Raw genomic sequence first — 20,628 nt, 5'->3', positions numbered from 1 at the left:
TCACCTTACTGGCTTTAGGTAAAATGCAGGTTGATGTTTTTTCAAGTTACGGCAGGTGACTGCCAGAGTGAAGGGAAAAGTTCCAGTTGGGTTGAGAACAGGACATTCTGCACTCTTCTCGCTGAACTTATTTCATGCTCTTTTCAGTCACATTACTTCATAATGTGATCTATTATCAATGGTTTTTTCAATTTCACTTCGCAACAGCAGATTTGTTTCGTCGTCTAGATCAGAAAGAATATTTACCACAGAATCAAGTCCAGAATGACACACCATTTTTAATGTTTGTTTTTTTTTTTTTTAATAAGGCTATGGTGTATTTGACTCTTTTTCTCCCCACTTTATGTTTCAAAAGACAAAGATTATAATATTTTTTACGCATTCCAATTTAACGATAACACTCACAAAGGCATTATTTATTTGTCATGTTTTTTAACATGGCTCTTTTTGACTCAAGTTTGAATTTGTAAGTTCAAATACAGTTTTCTATCAGTGCTGCTAAAATTGTTTTTGATTTGTGTTGACGTCTTGTTGTCTTGTGCTGCTAATCCCCAATTCAAACTGCAGCTTATGTGTACAACTGAAAAGACTTTCTTTCTTTCAACCAAAAAATTACCAAAATTAACTAGAAATTTCTGCCAGTCAGAATCAGTGGATCTGTAAACACACCACAATATTAAGAAAAGCCAAAGACTAAGAATTGTTCCAGAATCAGAAATTTGACTTGCAAAAAAGCTGTGATTTTTTTTTTCTCTTTTTTTTTTCGTCTGCCAATTTCGAGATTATAAGCTTCTCATCTGTCATGTTGCGTCTGATTAAAGCCTTTTAGTGCTTTTATTCTTTCTTTATCTGGAAAGTCTCCTGTCCCAGTAGGTTTGATGCGAGGCTGTCAGGCAGCTAGTCTAAATTCCTCTCACTGTCAGAAGCCGTCGGCTGACAGAGAATCTCTTGGTGGTGACAACTAAATGATCTCTTCTTTATTAAACACCTCTTGCTATCTCTCCATCTCTCCCTGACTACTGCTCTTCTTCCTCGCCTTTAGTATCTCATTTAATCATTTGACTGACTACTCTCCTTCCCTATTCCTCATTCATCAGCCTTTCACTCCCCTTTTTTGCTTTTTTTCCCCCCCAGCTGCTCTGCTCGGAGCCTCCTGTGTTGTATCTTTATCGAATCCTTTCTATCTGCACAGCTTTTTTTTTTTTTTTTCTATAAAAGCGAAGAGGGAATATAGTTCCCTCTCTCACCTGGAGCCATCAGTCAGCCAGCAGCTCGTCAGTCTCTCAGGCTGCTTGACAGCCAACTAATCACTCATTGTGCAGTTTTGTGAACACATTAATTAAGAATGTCTCATCCACAAAGCAAGAAAGTGATCCCAGCTGATCTCAGTGATCCAAGTATTCTGTCTTACTATTTTTCCAACCCCCGCCGTCACTTCTTTGTTATCCCCCATCTTCTTACCTCCTTCAGTTTGGGGCTATATTTATTTATTTTTTAAAAAATTTTTTTTACCACTTCCCTTACTGCTGAAAGATTGGTTTGATAGGAAACACTGTTAACTTCTTCATACCCTGATACGCAGGAGCTGGAGAGCAGCTGGGACAAGGGGAAAATAAGCAAGAGCGATAGTGTTGGAGGTGTCAAATAAAGAGAGGATGGCTGTCTTGACATAAAAACTAGCGGAGAGAACAGACAGGAAGAAGCAAAGAGGTTGTCCAATCACCTTATGGACCTTCTGGGGATCAGTTCATAAATGTCTGGTTATTATAGTTATTTATTAACCAGTGCTGTCAAAGTTGTGAATTCTACTTGTTCTAAAAGTTCAAGAACAGCAGCGTATGCAGTTGGAAACCATTCATTTATAGGCACCGTTAAGACACAGCTTTATATTTTCACTGTGTGACATTATATTGGATGACATGTTTTCTTTTTTAGGTAAGTCAGAATTACCAAATGTATTTTTATTTGCTAAACCTTTCCTGCATTAAGCTGAAGGAAACTCTAACTCACTCACTAATGGATGTTTTGGACTCTCTAACTCTGTTACTGTGGTGGATTATGGACAAATGGTAATATGAAAAGGGCTTTCCCTTAGAGATAGGGTGAGAAGCTCGATCATCCGGGAGGTACTCAGAGTAGAGCCGCTGCTCCTCCACGTCGAGAGGAGCCAGTTGAGGTGGCTCGGGCATCTGGTAAGGATGCCTCCTGGACGCCTTCCTGGTGAGGTGTACCGGGCACGTCCCATTGGCAGGAGGCCTCGGGGAAGACCCAGGACACTCTGGAGGGACTATGTCTCTCGGCTGGCCTGGGAACGCCTTGGTATTCCCCTGGAGGAGCTGGAAGAAGTGGCTGGGGAGAGGGAAGTCTGGGCCTCCCTTCTGAAGCTGCTGCCCCCGCGACCCGACTCCGGATAAGCGGCAGAAAATGGATGGATGGATGGATGGATGGATGGATGGATGGATGGATGGATGGATGGATGGATGGATGGATGGATGGATGGATGGATGGGTAATATGAAAATGCAAAGTTAACAGCTATAAATCTAATACTTTGGACACAACTGGTTCTTCCAAACAGACATTGACTGTAAGAACATCCAAATTAGTTAGAAAGTAACTTAAGGACACCAAAGTCAATGTTTTGGAGTGGATGTTACAAAGCCCTGATCTCGCTCCTGTAACAAGAAAACCTGCAAAGTTGACACAGGAGGAATTTACCAAAATTCCAATAGACTCTGCAGAAGGATCCCCCAAACTTTGTTTAACCTGACATAAATTCAGGCATCAAAAGTCAAATGTGTGAAAGTAAAATAGACAAAAACACCAGCTTTCCTTCTTCATAAACTTGAATTTTAATTTGACTGACAGAAAGTTTATTTACTAGCGTTCTGCCTGTGCTCTACGCAGCTCTCCCTTAAACTGCAAGCAGTTTGGGGTGATGTGAAGGCAGCACACAGAGCAGGTTACATCGAGCACACAGAGAGGAAGTTACAGCATCCAATGCAATCTGAATTTCATCGTGACATTCATTGTAACGAGTGACTGTTAGGCAAAAGAAAAAAGATGAGATCAACAAAACAATGTGCAAGACCTATGAAACAGTTTTTCCACCATTACCCACAACAACAATGTGGGTAATGGTGTTTTTTTTTATTTATTAATTTCTTTTTTTTTTATTTATTTAGACGTGCTGTAGTTTTTTTTTTTTTTTTTTTAAACGTGCTGTACTTGGAATTAAATCAGGTCTTCCCTGCTTACTAGAGTTATAAGGAGGCTAGGAAGCTGATCAAAAATGTTTCACAAGTCTTTCTTTCTCTTTTATAGATATGGGAAGATTGTGTCAACAAAGGCCATCTTGGACAAAAACACTAATCAGTGCAAAGGTGAGTGAGCATCAGTAGACTGATTTTCTAGTGAGCATTATTTGTAGCCTTGAATAGACCTGAAAAACCTGAATGCTGATACTGGATTTGAGTCTGTAAAAAAAAAAAAAAAAAAAAAAAAAAATCAATAAAAATGCAGGTTGTTTGGCGGCATAAAGGCAGACTAATCAATGTGTTTTTCTGGGAAGGTATATTTTTCATTAATCCCTTCCTTTTGCACTTTTTGCATCTCTTAATCAATCACGGCCTAAAAGTTACTGCAAAAAAAAAAAAAAGTCTGCTTGGTTGTATTTAAGTTTTGAAGAAAAGTTAGGATTGTATTAGATTTCCAGCACAGCAGTGCTGACTGCCATAGAATCCATGTTACCCACTAATCTAAACAATGGAGTAAGAGCATAATACTTGATTAAAGCCAGTGTGTGATTTCTAGTCCGCTGCCTGATGATGCTCAAAGTTAAGCAGCGTTTGAAAGGAAGATGTGGGCATTGTTGTCACAGGCCAAATCAAAATGAAGGACATAAAATAGCCACAATGTGTTTTCAATAGTCAGTGAGTGTCTATTGAGAAACGTCTGTCTGATTGTTAAAGTGGTCTGAACAAAGCACTAATCAGAGGGATTGTTGTCATCTGCTTTTGAAGAGGCACCCGTGAGCATGTGTTCACCATGATTACAGCTCATCTGCTGGGGCTGTTCTCAGAGGTGCATCAATATGCTTTAGGACAACATCATGGATGCCCTGTAATCAGAGTGTTCGGTTTCGGCGACAGGAAATCCCTCTGTAATTGGCTCTGACGGCATTTCTAAAGCTCTAAATTCTTACACTTTTGGTGATTCCCAAAAGTGCAAGTTGTAACTTTACACCTCGCTTATCATTCCATCTTTAATATAAGTAACTAAAGGTTGTCAGTGCCATGTGGACATACAGATGCTTTAAAAAAAATAGAAAACATTAAAAATGATTTTATTTCAGTAAATCAATTTAAAAACTGAAACTTAGTTGCTTAACATCCATTACATGCATTGTGTTGGATTTTGAATGCTGCTTGTTTTCCTGTTACTTCAGATGATTATTGGTGCTAAAATGTATTTACATTCTGTAGTTGGTCATTAGCATGAGTTACTGCATCGTTCCATAGATTAGATTAGTCTGTGCCACTACTTTTAAGGAGGTGCTAAGAAAATTTAGGTTGCTTTAACAACAGCCTTCAGTTTATCTTCAGAGTTGGGTCTGGTGTCGCTCCTCTTCATCTTAACTATACCCTTATATATTCTTTGTGGTTCTTAAGTCACGCAAGTTTGCTTTGCTGTCAGACTGAGTAATATAATGATGACTAAAGCAGGTATTAATACCTGCTTTAGTTCACTCGTAATCAAATTTAGCATTGCTATGAAGCTTGTCAACAAAAGAAAGCATGAAGCTCTCTAAAATGTTGTAAAGTTTGGACATCATAAAATACACACAATTTATTCTGTACATGCTCACTCTTCTTTCAGATTTTGAAACTTTCCTTTCCAAATGAGATACAAAATTTACTTTCATCTGAAAAGAGCCTACTAGACCCATAGCAACTCCCCAATCCATGTTCTCATAAGTAAAGGCTTTTATGACATTATTCAGGAGTGGCTTAGCACAAGACTTTAAATAGCTGCAGCCTGCACATTTTTTTCAGCTACATGTTTTTCTTCCACCTAACTTTCCAGTATTATTGTTTCTTGGACTCACTCGTCTCCAGTCATTTTTATTTTACTTAGTAAAAAAACTTACTTGGTTAAAAAAATGACAATTGTCTTATTGACTTTTGCTAAGCATTTTTCTACTTCATTTAAAGTGCTCAGTCTTTTTGTTTGGATGATTTTGCAAATCTTCCCCTCAAATCTAATTAAAATGGGTTTTGTGGTTACAGTGAAACCTTTTGTGAGATCACTCCAATTTGGACCAAAATAGGGCAGAGAGTCCTATCAAACCCACAGATGATTATCACTTGCTTTTACTACTAATTTTCTCAACTAATTATATTTTCCACTTCAGTTGCCTTTCACAATTTTGTATCTTTTTCCATTTACGCTTGCCATTTACGGTTTCCTTAGTTACGCACTTCTGTACATTCTTGGAAGTATTTGTTTATGATCACATTACATTAAATTCTGAAAAATATAAGCAAAACCCAGATACATTTTGGTCTAAATTATGTGTGTGGGGTGAGATTATTTTCATAACTGAACCATGGCAGGATAACAAGTTTTGATAGCTCAGTGCCGGCCCTGAGATCCAAAACTGTAAAAACAAAAGACATTCAAAGTTCATATTCACCAACTTCTAGAACTACACCAAGGAAAATAATATTCCCCCTCTTCATCAGCTTATCCCGCTTAAATGACTGTGAAGGGGTTTTAATAGTCCAGTCATCTAATCCAGCTTCAGACAAACTATAGCTGTCAGCCAGAAGGTCTCAAATTTAACTTAGGATTAGTCAGGTACACAGTGGAGTCCACATTCAGCTCTGTGGCTGCATGATTCTCAATCATGTGGTTGTGAAACAAGTCCAAATCAAAACCCCTGCAGCATCGTTCCCGACAGCTAGTTTGAACGGTTTCGTTGTTGTTTTGAAAACGCGGCACAGTGAATCACCACCTAACTTCTCCGTTTTGTCCTCATCTGTCCAAACAATGTTGTTTCAAACCTCTTGTGGTTTGCTCCTTTTTGCAAGTTTGCAAAGAAAATTTCACATAGAGAAAATAAGCTTTTCACTCCCACCCTATTAAAAGCCACCAGCAACAACTGAAATTGTATTTATGCTGTTGAATAAATATTGTTTAATATGCTTACGCCCTTCCTTTAAGACATTTCTCCCATTTTTCACAGCCCCATGTGAGCCTTCGTAAGTAGGGTGGGGTCCTGAGTGCAGCTCTGTTGTTTGGTCATTTTTCTGAACATTTCATGGTGTGACCTCATGGGAAACTAGACATCCGTTCCTGAGAAGACTGTCCACTGCCTGAAATTGTTTCCTCTCATAAGTCATCGTTATCTTTGTTTCTGTCACAACTTAAAGTATTTAGAGAAGGGCCAGAGTGTTCCCAAAACGGGAGAAAAGGAATTGAATTGTTTCATTTGAATTATTTTATTAAAGGACAATGCATTGGACACTTCTATTTAAAAATAATGGTACATGTTGTGCTTTCAATTTTTTTCCCCAAGTACTATGAAAGTATTTGTAACTCTTCAAGCAAAGGTTTAAATAGAAAACTTAATGAAGCTATTATGTTGTGTTTTCCTGACAATTGGAGTCATCTGCAGGTTAGTTTATGGACGGCCCTGGGAATAGTTGTGGTTTTTATTCTTGCTTGCTTTTATTCCTGGTTCCAAGATTACAACTAATCAAAGTGTACAGCTTACAAAAATATTAAAAACGAACAAATTAATACAGTTTTCGTAAAATAGTTTAAAACTGAGGAAAATATGTACATTTAGTTGTTTTTTTTTGCCTTGAAGCATTATTGAAATTACTTTTCTAATGAAGTCAGACTCTTGAAAATGTGACTTATCAAATATGTCGAACTAAACAAAATATAAAAAATATATATATTTTTTTCTAAAGCAATATTAGCTGAAGGTATTTTTTAGCACTATATCACTTATCTCAAGATCAGACATTATTTTGGGATTGTACCCTTACTGTACTCTCCATACATTTTAAGAAATGATAAAAAAAACAAAAAAAATCCCATCACATTCCTAAAAATAATGGCCAAAAGTGATTTTGTCCAAACAAAATTGACTTTAGCCATTATTTTATGAAAGTGGTGAAATGTTACCGCATAAGATGAAGCTGCACTTTTAATTATATTTCCATGCTCCACTTAGATAGAATCTAACAGCTGTGGCAGGAGCAACATAGGCACATTTTTCAGACTGTAACTCTCTTAAGCAATTTCACCGCTCATGGTGTGGACTTCATTCATCTCTTAGCCAGTTGTTAACTCACAATGAAGGAGTTTCATTATCAGTTGGCCATTAGAGTGCTGTACAACCGGATAAGTGTTGGTTTGATTGCAAAGGCATTCAGTGGGGACAAGATAATTGCTTAGCGTGACTAAGAGCGTACAAATTGGCTCGGAGAGTTCTCTTGCAAAGAGAGGGATGGATGGGCGGATGTAGCGAGTGGCGGCAGGAGGGGGTAAAAATAACCTGAGGCTGACAGAAAAGGAAGGCGACCCTTTGAAACTGATGATTTAGCAGACAGCCTCATCTTTTCAGGAAGGCTGGTGAGGGAGGAAACAGAGGGTGGGTTTTGTTTTGGAGACACAGAGGTAATGAAATCAAGCCATCTGGCCCGGATGATCCCCTCGCATGTCGCATGCTCCCGTCATTTGAAAGCATTTTTCAGAGCCGAACTGAGTCGATTCATTATTTCCTTCATGAAAAGTGAGACTTCTCATGGAAGCACTGTCGAGGTATTACTTCTGCTGGCAAAAGAATAAAAGTAAACAAACAATAAAAATGGTTTTAATTAGGCAAGCAGCAGTGTTTGCTAAAAAAAAAAAAAACTACATTGTGAAGATTTTCTTACACTTTGCTTGTGGTTTGCAGCAACTTTGCAATGACAGTTTTCTCGTTAGCAGCGTGGGAGCTGTGATGGAGCGAGCGGGCACAGAGCACAGGATGGAGGGAGGGAGAGGAAACCACTTTAGATACGAAAGGATTTCCATTTCCCAGAGACAAGCAGCCTCCCTCTCAGTGTCTCCTGCCCACATCTTGCTCTCTGCTTGTCCCCAACCGTCTCCTTCTCTACTTGGTTGGCCTGTGCCTTTGTGCCCAGGCCAGGAAATCTGAATGCTCAGGAGATTGCATGGGACCTACAGTGATGTTTATGTGTCTGTCTGTCGGGTCTCTTTGCATGGAACACTACGTGAGATGAGTTAGGAGGGTATATTTTGATGTGTAGAATACAGTATTTCTTTGGTTTTTTTCTTACAACAATGTCATGATTTAGATTATGAGGGAAGAACTAAAATCAATGATTATGTGAATAAATGCAAAATGTAGTTTTCAAAAAATTATTTCATTAAATAACGTTAAAAAAAAGCTACTGTAAAATGACCAACTCTATTTGAATAAAATATCTCCATTGTTAAATCTAAAATATAGTTTTAATTTAGTACATTGTTTAATTGATTTCACAGGTCACACACAGCCACAATGTCTTCCAAAAATGTTCATATAAGCAATCACTTTAATGGATCACTTCTAATAAAACAAAGTAGGATAAAAGATTTCAAATATGACATATAGACTTACAAGACTACAGAAAAATCTTCAGGAATTTGTGTGTCCGGTTAGATGTGGTGTAAAATTAACGTAGCACATGTTTGTGGTTAAAAACTACATGCATACAGTTAAACCTAAGAGTATTTAATAGTACATACTCAGTATTACTGCTGCTTCACGGTCTCAACACCATGTTGGAACCAGGAAGTTTGCTCTCTACCAGGGAAAAGGAAATTTTCATCAAACCTTCAATCTGATTGATGCTTTGGCATGACCTTAAATAGATAGTTTATAAACCTTCCACTGTGACCAAATTAAAGCAATTTTGCAAAGAAGAGTTGGACAAAATCCACCCAAAGTGGCGTAAAAGTTACATTGTTATTGTAAATGCGTAACGACAGTTTGGCACAACCACTCGATAGGTTTTGAGGCTCATTACTTTTCCACTTGATCATGTTGCTTGGGACAGCTTCTTTTTCATCAATACTTCATATTGTGTGCTCTCAGGAAAGGGTAACTCAGGAAAACCAGAAGAAATATGTAAGGGTTTGTGCACTTTTTTTATTGGCTCTGCATGTTGAGTTCAGATTCGCTGAGTTGTCCATCATCACAGAAGATGAGCATCTGCTCCCAGATTTAGCAAGTGTCCATCTGGATTAAAGGGCCTTGAGCAAGACAATGAATCTCCAGCAGCTCCTGGGGTCTGTTCTGTTTCTGACACTTGACCCACGACCTCAATAAAGCCACAGACAAAAACCTTTTCATAAGAGAGTGATGAATGGACTTTGAGCTAGCGGTTAACTCAGTTCAAGGCTATTTAGCACCACCAAACATGTCAGGGAGACGGACACTTAGACATTAAATTTCCTCCTAAGAAATATTAATATCACTTGGGTTTATGTGTAACATTTTGTGTCCGACCCAACTAGATCAAGTGCTGTAAAAAGCGCAGCCAGCCTCAGATGTCTTTAGAATAACTTAAAACCTTCAGGGTGAAACTAGATTACATGCCAACATCTACAGTGACTCAATATTTTATTTAGGGAGCATGTACCAGACGCCTGAGACATGGATTCAATTTTCTGGAACTGTAATACAGAGAAGGCATTTGATATTGGTATATCACTGTAAACAGACCTGCTCCCAGAAGTGGTTCCTGGTTACACTGCAGATTAAATCTGCAGCGTCTAGTTTCATGGCCGTGAAGTTCATGTGCTGTAATCACTGCTGTGTTTTCAGTCTACCGGCACCTTCACTTCTGGCTAATGAAAAAGGAACGGCTCACCCGCTGTAGTTACCGCGTTCAGATTATTCAAGGAATACTCAGTGCTAAACACCTCAGTTTTAAAGCTATTCACATCTACCCTGCCTTCTTTAGAGAGATACGTCATAGTATCGGTGAAACTGAAATTCTAAATGAGATGAGATCAAGCAGACATATTTTGAATTATCAGACAATGATTTTGCTCTGGCCAGCTGCAACTCAAGGGCAATGAAACAGAGTGTAATAGTTGAATTTCAGGAATATGTTGTGGACTTTTCTATGTTTATCCGAGTCATAAATTTTCCATATCCGTTATTGTGTGTTGTTGTTTCCACTGTTAATACTATTGATTCGTTTTTCATTAGTTACACTGCCTTGTTAAAAAGCAATTTCTTTTTCAGCTGTGAGCTAATGCAACAAAATGGGTTTGCACTTATTTAAAAGCAGTTTACTGCATTCACTTTCTTAAACTGATGTTTCAGGTGTGAATCCAGAGGGAAAAACTGACAGCAAAAATTGAAGGCTCTTAAAATCAAAAATGCAGTTCAACTATTTACAAAATATAAGTTATGTCACTATATAAATATTTGACTTGTTGCATAGCATCACTTGAATATGTAATTAGAAAGTTAAACATTTCTTTTTTTTTGTGTTTTTTTTAATGACTCTAGGACAACCTAACTCAAACAGCTGACATGAAATATTCATACCTAACTCAAAAATGCTGGTGATAATAAGTAGAGATGTACTGAGCAGAATAAATAATCATTATATATCTTTTATCTGTCAATTTGCTTTTTTTTTTCAGGAACTATAATCAGCAGCAAAATTCATTATTTTGCTTTCTCTGTTAATTTAAAATAAAATTATCTGTGATGTAAAATATGCCTGCATGCTTTATTTAAAAAAAAAAACAACAAAAAAACATTTTCTCATAAGCAACTGAAAGTTACAGACCTGGCTCACCAAGCCTCATCAACAAATATCATGCAATCCCTCAGGTTATGGAACAATCCATATAAATATTAGACAGTCTCCACATCATGAATAATCAATCACTCATTAGCGGCGACGTCACACTGTGTGAGTCGGCTCTATAGCTTTAAACTATCTTCAGCATCTTTTATTATTAGTTACTGTGGTTACCATGCTTATTCGATGCAAGCCGTTTGCGTTACCATGGTTGCGTCAGACCTTTACCTTAATTGTGAGATTGTCAAAACTCGGCCAACATTTCCAAATTCAGCATTCTCAGTAACAGGTTGAACTTGACTCGTCAAAAGAATAGAACAGAGCATTGTTACCGTTGGTCCTTTCAGCTTCCTGTTTTCTGATGGAGTCTCATAGCTCTGTATGAATAAATAGCTGACATCACTCAAAGTACATTTTCATTCCGAGAAGTTTGTTTGTTGAACCTTTTCTTTATTTTTCAACACCTTATTTATTCTTAAAAACTCATTTTGTGTGTAAAATAGTCTGATTCTGTTCAACACCAGATTTCTCAGTACTTGTTTATTAATTAAGCTGTGCCTAATTAGAAAGTGGAACTTCATATCCCAGTGTGTGGTTTTTGAAACTTATTTGTTCTTATATGGGTATTTGTGTCTCTGTGCTGCCCAGTGACAGACTGGTGACCTGTCCAGATTGTACCCGACCTCTCACCTTTTGACCTCTAGAGATGGGCACCATCTTGTCCTTCAAGGACAAACAGGCATAGGCACCGGATGAACGGATTATTTAGAAAAGAGGTTTAAAGGTTTTGCAGACTTGTAAACAGCTATTTATTGAATCGTGTCTGTTTTTGTTTTAATAGAAAATTTTAAGCTTTCCTGCTCTAAATTTTTAATTAGCCATTATTTTTTTAATCATTCAGGCATATTCATTTCACCGATTTTCAAGCAGAGAACTATATCCAGGCTACACAGGAATAAATCAGCCTGGCATGCATATTATGTGATGAATCAATCAAGTCTCTGTGTTTAAACAGTAGGTTATCTGTCAGAGTAAGAAATGCCAACATTTTCTAAATCCGGTGGAATAAAATAAGGACATTTTATCAAGGTGATAAATACTGTATGCATTGATATCTTCATAAGATGGGCATTTGTCGCTCTTGCACTAAAATTGATAAATAAGCAGCATTGTAACTCTTGTGCACATAAACCATATTTTAAAAAATCTTGCTTCCCTTATATCTCTGCATTTGTTCTTGTCTTTACAAGTCAGAGTCAATTGCATATGCATTTTGTATGTTTATGTATCCTCTTTTCTGAGGTTGCGTAACCCTATTTTGGCTAAATTCTGGTTTTCTCATTAGCCAGCGTATAAATGTTTGCGTGCGCAGGGCAGATCTTGCTGTGAAAGCAGCTTGCTGCCTTTGGACAATTAAAAAAAGAGGGGGAAAAAATCTGCTGCTTATCAGCAAAACAGAGCGCGGCTCCAAATTTGGGAGAAGGAAGAAAGGAAGAAAGACGGGAGCAGATGTTGCGAGTGAAATGTTTGTCTATGGGTGAATGTGCAAGAGATTCTAAGCACATTTTTTATTAAAAATTGTAGCAAGTCATACTGTAAACATCAGGTTTGCATACTTCTTTTCGGATTCAGCCCAGACAGAGCTTTTGTTCTTTCCGAGTGTTGATGTTTTGCCCTCATCCGTGGGGCATAAGTTTCTCGTAATTTGCTCATATTTTCGACACACAAGCGCATGCAATCTGTCCGTTACGTTTCAGAGAGACTGAGGACGGCCTATCTGTTTGTTGACATCTCCTCCCAGCTTTCAGCCATGTGACCTAGTAAAGCAGGACGTGCACTATTTCTGAAAGTGGAGATTTATGAGTGCGTTCGGACCTTTTGTCCTCCAGATCTTCCTGTAGGGCCCAACCCATGTCCCCCGGGCCCCAGCGCTCTAACAGATGCACGGACACTAACAGAGACTAAATAAATAAATAAATAAATAAATAAATAAATAAATAATGCGCTCTGTTTAAAAAGAAAAAAAAAACAGGAAATATTTGAAGTGCAGAAATAGAACGGCATTCCATGAAATGCAGTCTGATAATAATGTTAGCAAATGACAAAATGTAAATCATATAGCTAAACATTGATAAGGCTGTACAACCCCCCCAAAAAAACAGAAGCATGCTGAAACTTGAATCCCCAATCAAACATCCTAGGCTAAAATATAAATCAGCCAATTTGAAGTTTTCATGAAATATGTGACCTGAGTTGATTTTGACACATTAAGTCATTTTACAGCTTGCTGAAGACAAAATCTGATCTCTTTTCTAAGCAGAATTGTGCTTGCTTGCCAACATATTTGAGAATTCTCTCTGCTCCCAGCTTTTTGTTTTCGTTCTTTTTGTTCTGTTTTGTCCTGTTTTGTCCTACAACTACTTCCCTTTCCCATCACTTGTTTCATTTTTTTGGTTTTCTTTTTCATTCTTACCTCTCTTGTTTGGTTTTCTGTGTACAGGCTATGGCTTTGTGGACTTTGACAGCCCTGCGGCAGCCCAGAAGGCTGTGGCCTCGCTCAAAGCCAGTGGAGTCCAGGCACAGATGGCGAAGGTAAGGTTCATCTCACTCCGCTCCCTCTGGTCTGATGAACTTCTGGGTGTGATGTGTTGTTTTGGTATTTAGAGATTTTGATAAAACTAAGGAGAGTTTGTGTTTATGGATGTAGAAGACTACCTAAAATATACAATAGAGGACAAACATTTCTACAGTGATTTTTGGACTTTCTGTATGTTATGGTTACTTATATTGGACTGACTGGTACCATTGCCATTCAGTTAAATAGCATACTGAGCAACTGGTGAATTTTGTAATTAATATTTTCTTGTTGACATTATTCAAGAATTATACAAGACAGTAAAATTGGGAGCCATCCTTCATCCTATAGCCTCTTTATTTTTTTCTCCTACGTACATCAGCTTTCCTATGTAGTATTCCTATTTCTTCAGTTTTAATTAGAAATTAAAACTGAATTTGTATGCCTCTTGAGCCTTTCCGCATTTTGCGAAATTAAAACTAAAAACATGTATTTTATTTGGAAGAGAAGCATAACGTTGTGCCTGTTTCTGAAGAAAAATGAAAAACAGCAAAAAAAAGTTTGTTCTCAGTCAGATTGGTTGAAGAGCATCTGTGATTATCAGTGTTTAAATATTGCCCCAAATTAGCAATTGTATTCACGCCATAAAAGAAGAACATCTCCACAGCATGACGCTGTCACCAACTTGTTTCAAAATGGGAGTGGTGTGTTCAGTAACAGACTCTCTTCTTGCCACTTTTCTGTGAAGATCCAATTTGTGGAAGACTAATGGTTGTTGTGTTGGCATATTCTCCCAACTTAGTGGTGGATCTCTGCTTCTTTAATCTCATGTGTGTCATATGCCATACACACACAAAAATGCTATTATTTTCCTTCTACTTCACAGTTATGTCCTATTTTGACTCAATAATCTCAATAAAACACACTGAAGTTTATAATCTTAATTAAACAAAATGTAAACAGAGGTGAAAAGACATGATGCAATGTAAATGGAACTTAAGTTACTTTATTGTTCTTTGCACATAAGTCTTAAGCAAACTCACTAATCTCAAAAGTGGTGGAACTGTTTCCCGTCTGATGGCCACTGAGCCACAGATATAAAGCATTTTTCAAATAAACGCCTATTGAGCAATGTCAGATTCTCTTATGACACCCTCAAAGACAATACATTTTACCCACAAGTCATTATGGTGTCATTAGCAAGACCGAATCACTTCTTCTAATCATTATGGTCCACTTGAAAATCATCCAGTTATTAAAGAAATATTGGGTCCTAAAGATTTTTTTTTTTTTTTGTCTGTCAAACACCTCCTGCATAGATATGGTCAAATCTGCCTCTCAGGTCTATGATGATAGCTTCAAAATACAAAGCTTAGGACTTTCACACAGCAGTTAGCTGTGCAGTATTAGTGGCTGACATTTTGTGAGTTCCTAAAGAGTGAAGAAAAAAGTATAGGTAAGAAATGGATAGATAGCTGTGTACCAATAAACATAAATGGGTGGTGATAAAAAGTTTTTTTTTTCTTTTAGGGGTGACTTTTAAGAATTCAAATAGTTGCTACAGTAAAAAAAAAATGAAAGGAACTATAGAAGTTTTTTTTTTAAATATGGGGTGTTTCCCCAAAACATCTAGTAGTAACGCAGAGCAGCTGTACATTAGTGGAAGCCTTGTATTGGTGTCGTGATAATATGGATGATTTCCATGTTCTAGCATTATCCCTTGCATTTATACGGCTCCTCTCATTATCCACTGGCACCCAATTTAGGAAGTGGTTAAAATATGACACTGATAAATGGGATGTTCCTTCAGAAAAGCATGATGGCTGATGGTTTTTATATCACCACCTGAAGGAAGTTTCAATAGACACTGGAAGAGGTTGGGTAATCCAAGAAAATTAAATTCAGCGTAAATTGCCTGTAACTTTATTGCAGCATACTTCCCTTTCTGAGGCAGAAGAGTACAATTAAGATGGGCCAGTCTTCAGGCAGCTGGAGCATCCCACTGAATTAAACAGCAGCAAACCTCTAGGCCACCTTTGCCATTTCCTTCCATTAAACCTCTTTTCATTAGCCTCCCATCTCTCATTTTGTTCCTAAAGGATTTCGGAGCGCGAGCATTAGCAGCAGAGGGGTTGTGATGTGTTTAGTGGGTGTTCTAGGAAGAAGACCCCTACAACGCCTCAGGGATTAGACTTTCCAGAGAGATGGAATAGAGGGCGAAAAGTCAATTCCAAATGAAATTACACATACTTCTTACTGTGTCACGAGCTAATTATGGAGAAAGCCACTCATTTCCCACCTAGTTTTGTTGCAGTGTGCAGCTAGCTGACTCAAATGCGGCTCCAGTGTGTAGCATTTTGTGCTGGTGCACTAATTGGGTTTTGCTGAATCTTGATTTTAATTAAACTGCGGGGAAAAATGCTTATTATTTCTTTAAATTGTCTTCATTAGACATAGTCTGATGTGAGATTGTGAGAGCAAAAATGCTGAAATGTTGAGATTTTTTTTTTTTAACTTTAGCTGGGCATGGTGTGGCACTGTGTCAGAGCAGGTCCATCATATTCAGGTTGTAGTCCTTAATCAATGTACTACTACAGAACTGGGCTCTTTACTGCATGTCTTTGGCCTCTCTTTCTGCTCTTCTTCCTGTCACATTACTAATGAAAAACGTCCATTTCACAACAAAATCTAAAAAAAACAATGCCTGCCATGAACTTGTTGTACCTGCTTTTATTTAAAACAGAAAACCAAAATGATTCACAGAGCTGCTAGATGATTAGTGCAGTCAAATTAATGCTGTCTGCAATCTTTAGCTATTTTTTTTATTATTAGTAACTTGTTAATTAGTGGAGTTATCTGCATGGGTCAGATGTCTTCATAGCTGTTCTAATTGTAGCTTGCCAATTTTAAAAACAGGTTTATCCTAATAGCTGTGATGGATGATGCTCTTTTACTTTACTCATGATGTCTTATGTTTTTCACGACCAGAAATGTCTCTGACAGCAGAATTTCTGTTATTTATAAGCAATGAAAAATGATTGAAAGCCAAATAAGCCAAACAACACAACAGATCAACTGATCAGCCATTTAATTTTTGACATTAGTCAATAAGTATCTTCCTCACTTGTTCAATTTATTCAGACTGGACAAAGGATGAGATTTGTGAAAACTGCAAATACGATCAGGAAGACTGTAAAACAACATGCTCCGATACAAACATTCCCTGAAGTTCTTTTAGTTCTGGGTTGGTTTGATATTTCCGACTTTGCGACTGGAAATGCTGAACCTGAGCTAAAGGTTCATTCTCAGTCTCAGGAGGTTCTGCTTCTGAGAGAAATCTCTGGACTGTAAAGGTTGTGCTGGAACTGGGGAAACTTTGAGGCTCTAAAAGACAGGAGGTCACCCTGAGGTAGTTTTCACTGAAGAATGTGCAGATAGTTTATTGACAGATGTATCCAAATTTAAACAACTGATTCAGTTTCAAATCAGCATCCATAGAGAGTAAAGCACATATTTGTTGCTGTTTTTACTGTCATTTCACTAAGGAGGTTCAGCTAGAACCAGGCCGTTTCCGTCTTGTTCCCATATGCGTTCATATGTGAACGCAACATTTAGCACAAATACGTTTTATTTATTCTCCAGTTAAATTTAAGAGTTCTTCTTTTTCTTAGATCTTAAAGTCTAAGAATATCATGATGTGTTCCTTGTTGGAATTGGTTGTGTACTGACAACATTTAGGTAAGCAGATCCATCTTTGAAAAAAGTTTCAGATTTTAAAAGACAAATGACAGGATATAAACTGCAAGATTTTCTTTTATTTTTCTTACTTATGAAAATTTCTTTCCTCATTTAGATCGACCTCCAAATAGACTGGACAAATGTGGCATGAAGATGAAGCAGAGGGATATGAAATTATATTGGTTTAATGAGTTGTAGGTTATGATAGGAGGGTCAAACTATCATATTTTTAGAGGTTAAGCCTACACTTAAACATTTGTTATCAATGTGGCTTGCTTCCTGCTGCTTGTCTCAAAAAAAAAAAAAAACAGCAATTCAAACATGCTTCAAGATCCTTCGTTGCTTACAGAATATTTGCAGCTCTACAGACATTTTCATACATTAAAACATTATCCAAGGACTCCATCATGACAGCATAGCACAGGAGAGAAAAATGGCTTGGTCCTCTCAAACATAGACACCTGATAGCTGAATGAAGGTGCCTATGTTTCTAGTGACCTAGAGACTCAATATCTCACGCATAGCTAAAAAAAATGAGTCTTGTATAACTGATCTAAGAAAGTGGGAAAATTACAAGATGGACGGTTGTGCAATGTAGTGCTCAAGCTTATGCAGGAATATGAAAAGAAATTATTAGTTGAATAAAAAAAATGTGGAATCTTTCTGTTGCTTATATAAGTTTAGGTGATTTATTTTTACTGTTTTTTTATATTTGTAAATAGCTTCTGCTGTTAACATTTGCATGTCTTTGTTTCTTTTGCTATTTCCTAATTGCTTTTGCCTTTCCTTCTTTGATTTTGTTGTTTTACTGCTGCACGCATTGCGCTGCTTAAAAGATTAAAGAGCTGCTATTTGCCATAAAACGCTATGCGTTCTAAATTTCTTGTCAGTGTTATAAAACCTCTTCAGTGTTTCTAGTATTAAAGGTCCTTAATCATAAGACTCAAGCTGAGTCTTAAATCCCCTCCTACATAAATATACCCGTCCTCTGGCAACTATTTGGATACGTGAACACATTTGACCATGCGTCTAAATTTGTCCAAGCTGTTTGTACTGTAAGAACACCCCCAAAAAAGGAGACCGAGTTTCTTCTCAGGCACCCAGAACTGGTGCAAGTGGAAAAGATGAATTGTGTTCTTGTGGGTGTGTGTGTGTGAGTGAGTGTATGTAAAAGTCATGATTTATTTTACAAGTTAGCATATGATCATCTCATCACTCATAATTCTTTTTTTTCCTCCTATTCTGTTGTTCATGCACAAACTATTTGATAACTTTTTAAAAACAGATGCTCTCACACACATGTTGTAATGCTATCATCAACCAAAAAGAAAACTGAAAAGTCAAATTTGATTATAAGTCGCTTTTAGCCACTAATACTATCAATTCAGTACAGTTGGATGTTTAACTCAAAACATCCAAAATTAACTGAATAGCTGCCAAATACTGAATTTATATTGGAGAAAAGACTCACTCAGTTAATGTCCATCCATGCATTGCAGTTAATGTCCATCCATGCATTGTCTGTACCCTCTTATCTTTGAAAGAGACCCATTCAAGTACTGAGCAGAGGAATAGGACAAATCAATGCATGGGTGTGTCGTAACGTTCTTCAACTGAATAGTAAGAGAACTGAAGTTATCGTTTTTGTGGGGTACATTTGTATTAAAAAGGAACTACGAAGAGTTAGCATGAAGCTTCAGCTATTACAGCTAGAAACTATTGATCAGGCGCAAAATAAGAATTCTGCTTCCAGCTGGAAGGAGTTTGTTTGTGCGTGCCATTAAAACCAGCCTTAGTTATTTTTTTGTGAGCTGAGCTTCAGACATGAGTTGTTATACTGTAATTAAGTAAGTAACTGTCAAAAAACAAAGCAAAGCAAAACGAAAATCACTCAACCTACGAAAGGTCTTGGCTGACTTCTAATTAATTAATGGGTCCTGTCCCATGAATGCACAAATGCACAAAGTTATTTGATAACTGATGAGACGTTTACGCAGCCTTGCGTAAACAGTCAATAAATTTGCCCAGTTGCCCAACTTTAATGCATAGTCAAGTTTAAGGAGTATTACCATTATAAATCCTCACAAACCTTTCATTGTCTATGTCCACATGTGTGCACAGACACAAGCCAGCAGGAAACGCTCCTGCTTTTCTCTGTGAAATATCTGACGTTTGCCACCAGAAACTTTAGTTGCCCCTAAAAAGTACTGGTAAATGATGTCAAAGTGAACTGCACTGCAGTTAGAAAGGGGCAAAAATGTGAGCTCCTTTTGTGAATTCATTGATTTGACGATGTTTATGTGCAACACTGGATAGATACATGGTCATATGCCCTTTTATTTTCTTTAGTATGACTTACTGAAACTGTGGGGTACTTTTGTATTAAGTACACCAAATTGTCCCTATGTTAGAAGCTTGTTGTTCAATAAAAGTAAAGAACAATTAGAAAAATGTTTCATTTGTTTTGAGCAACATCTTTTTTTAAGTGATTTGTAGGAACAATAATCTTGCTTTCCTTTGGATATACTTGAGAAAGCACTGAAGGTCCACAGCATCAGATAAATGAAATCAGTTCAAATTCACTTTTATGTTGGGTTGAACTCGAGACTTTTTAGAGACTTTTACTGAGGTTAGTTTTGGATTGTCTTTGCAAAATTTAGTACATTGGTGAAATGTGAATGTTGTAACTAACTTTTTCTGCAGATTTCATCAGAATTCTTTCAGCCTGTCCAACACTCAGTTCTCCAGATTCAATCCCAGAAAAAAAAAAATATTAAAAAGCAAATCATTCCCAAAAGAAAGATGCTGCCATCAACACATTTGACTGGAGGGATAGTAATAATGAGGACTTACTCAGTATGCATAGTCCACACATGGAGATGGATTTCAGTGTCAAATAGGCAAATATTTGCTTGATCATATTATAAAATGTCTTGAAAAATGTGGTTTGGATTGCCATTGTGTGTAGATTATCATATGTAGACGTACTGTATACAGAGAGGAAAATTAATTCACTTCATTGTAAGAAGCTATAGAAGAGCAGGGATAGTGGAAGTGACATACAGTGAATGTCTCTGAGGCTTAACATGACTCCAGGCTGACAACCGATTCAGGTGTAAGGAGGCATAATAGACCAAAAAACACTAAATGTTGTAACAACAAAACGGAAAAAAATAAACATCCACCTACGAAATCAAAATTAGGTATATAAACATTCAAAATTTTTAGTTTGAAGTAGGTTTTGTGGGCTTTGGTGTACCTACAGAAGAAATCCAATTGTGATCATGAGCTCTAGAAATTTGTCATATGAACAGATTTGTAAAACTTATACTTGATTAAAATATGACAGCAATGTTTTTGACCCGATCTGAAGGATCTCTTGCCAGGGCATTGTGTGTTTGTCTCTTTGATATTCTCTACACATAAAAAA

At 37.2% G+C, this 20,628-nt stretch overlaps 1 protein-coding gene across 6 annotated transcripts in view; it reads left to right on the top strand.

Annotated features, from left to right (window-relative positions):
- Positions 1 to 20,628, top strand: part of LOC103478357 (RNA-binding motif, single-stranded-interacting protein 3) — a 170,591-nt gene that overhangs the window by 65,521 nt on the left and 84,442 nt on the right. For all 6 annotated transcript variants that reach the window (XM_008432136.2, XM_008432135.2, XM_017309584.1 and 3 more), the window contains exons 3-4: positions 3,324 to 3,382; positions 13,386 to 13,477. In XM_008432136.2, the coding sequence (XP_008430358.1) occupies positions 3,324 to 3,382; positions 13,386 to 13,477 (151 nt within the window). The remainder of the gene's footprint in view (positions 1 to 3,323; positions 3,383 to 13,385; positions 13,478 to 20,628) is intronic.

Source organism: Poecilia reticulata, linkage group LG16 (assembly GCF_000633615.1).
Source record: "Poecilia reticulata strain Guanapo linkage group LG16, Guppy_female_1.0+MT, whole genome shotgun sequence".
NCBI classification, from domain to species: domain Eukaryota; kingdom Metazoa; phylum Chordata; class Actinopteri; order Cyprinodontiformes; family Poeciliidae; genus Poecilia; species Poecilia reticulata.
This window is presented reverse-complemented; position numbering and strand designations above follow the sequence as displayed.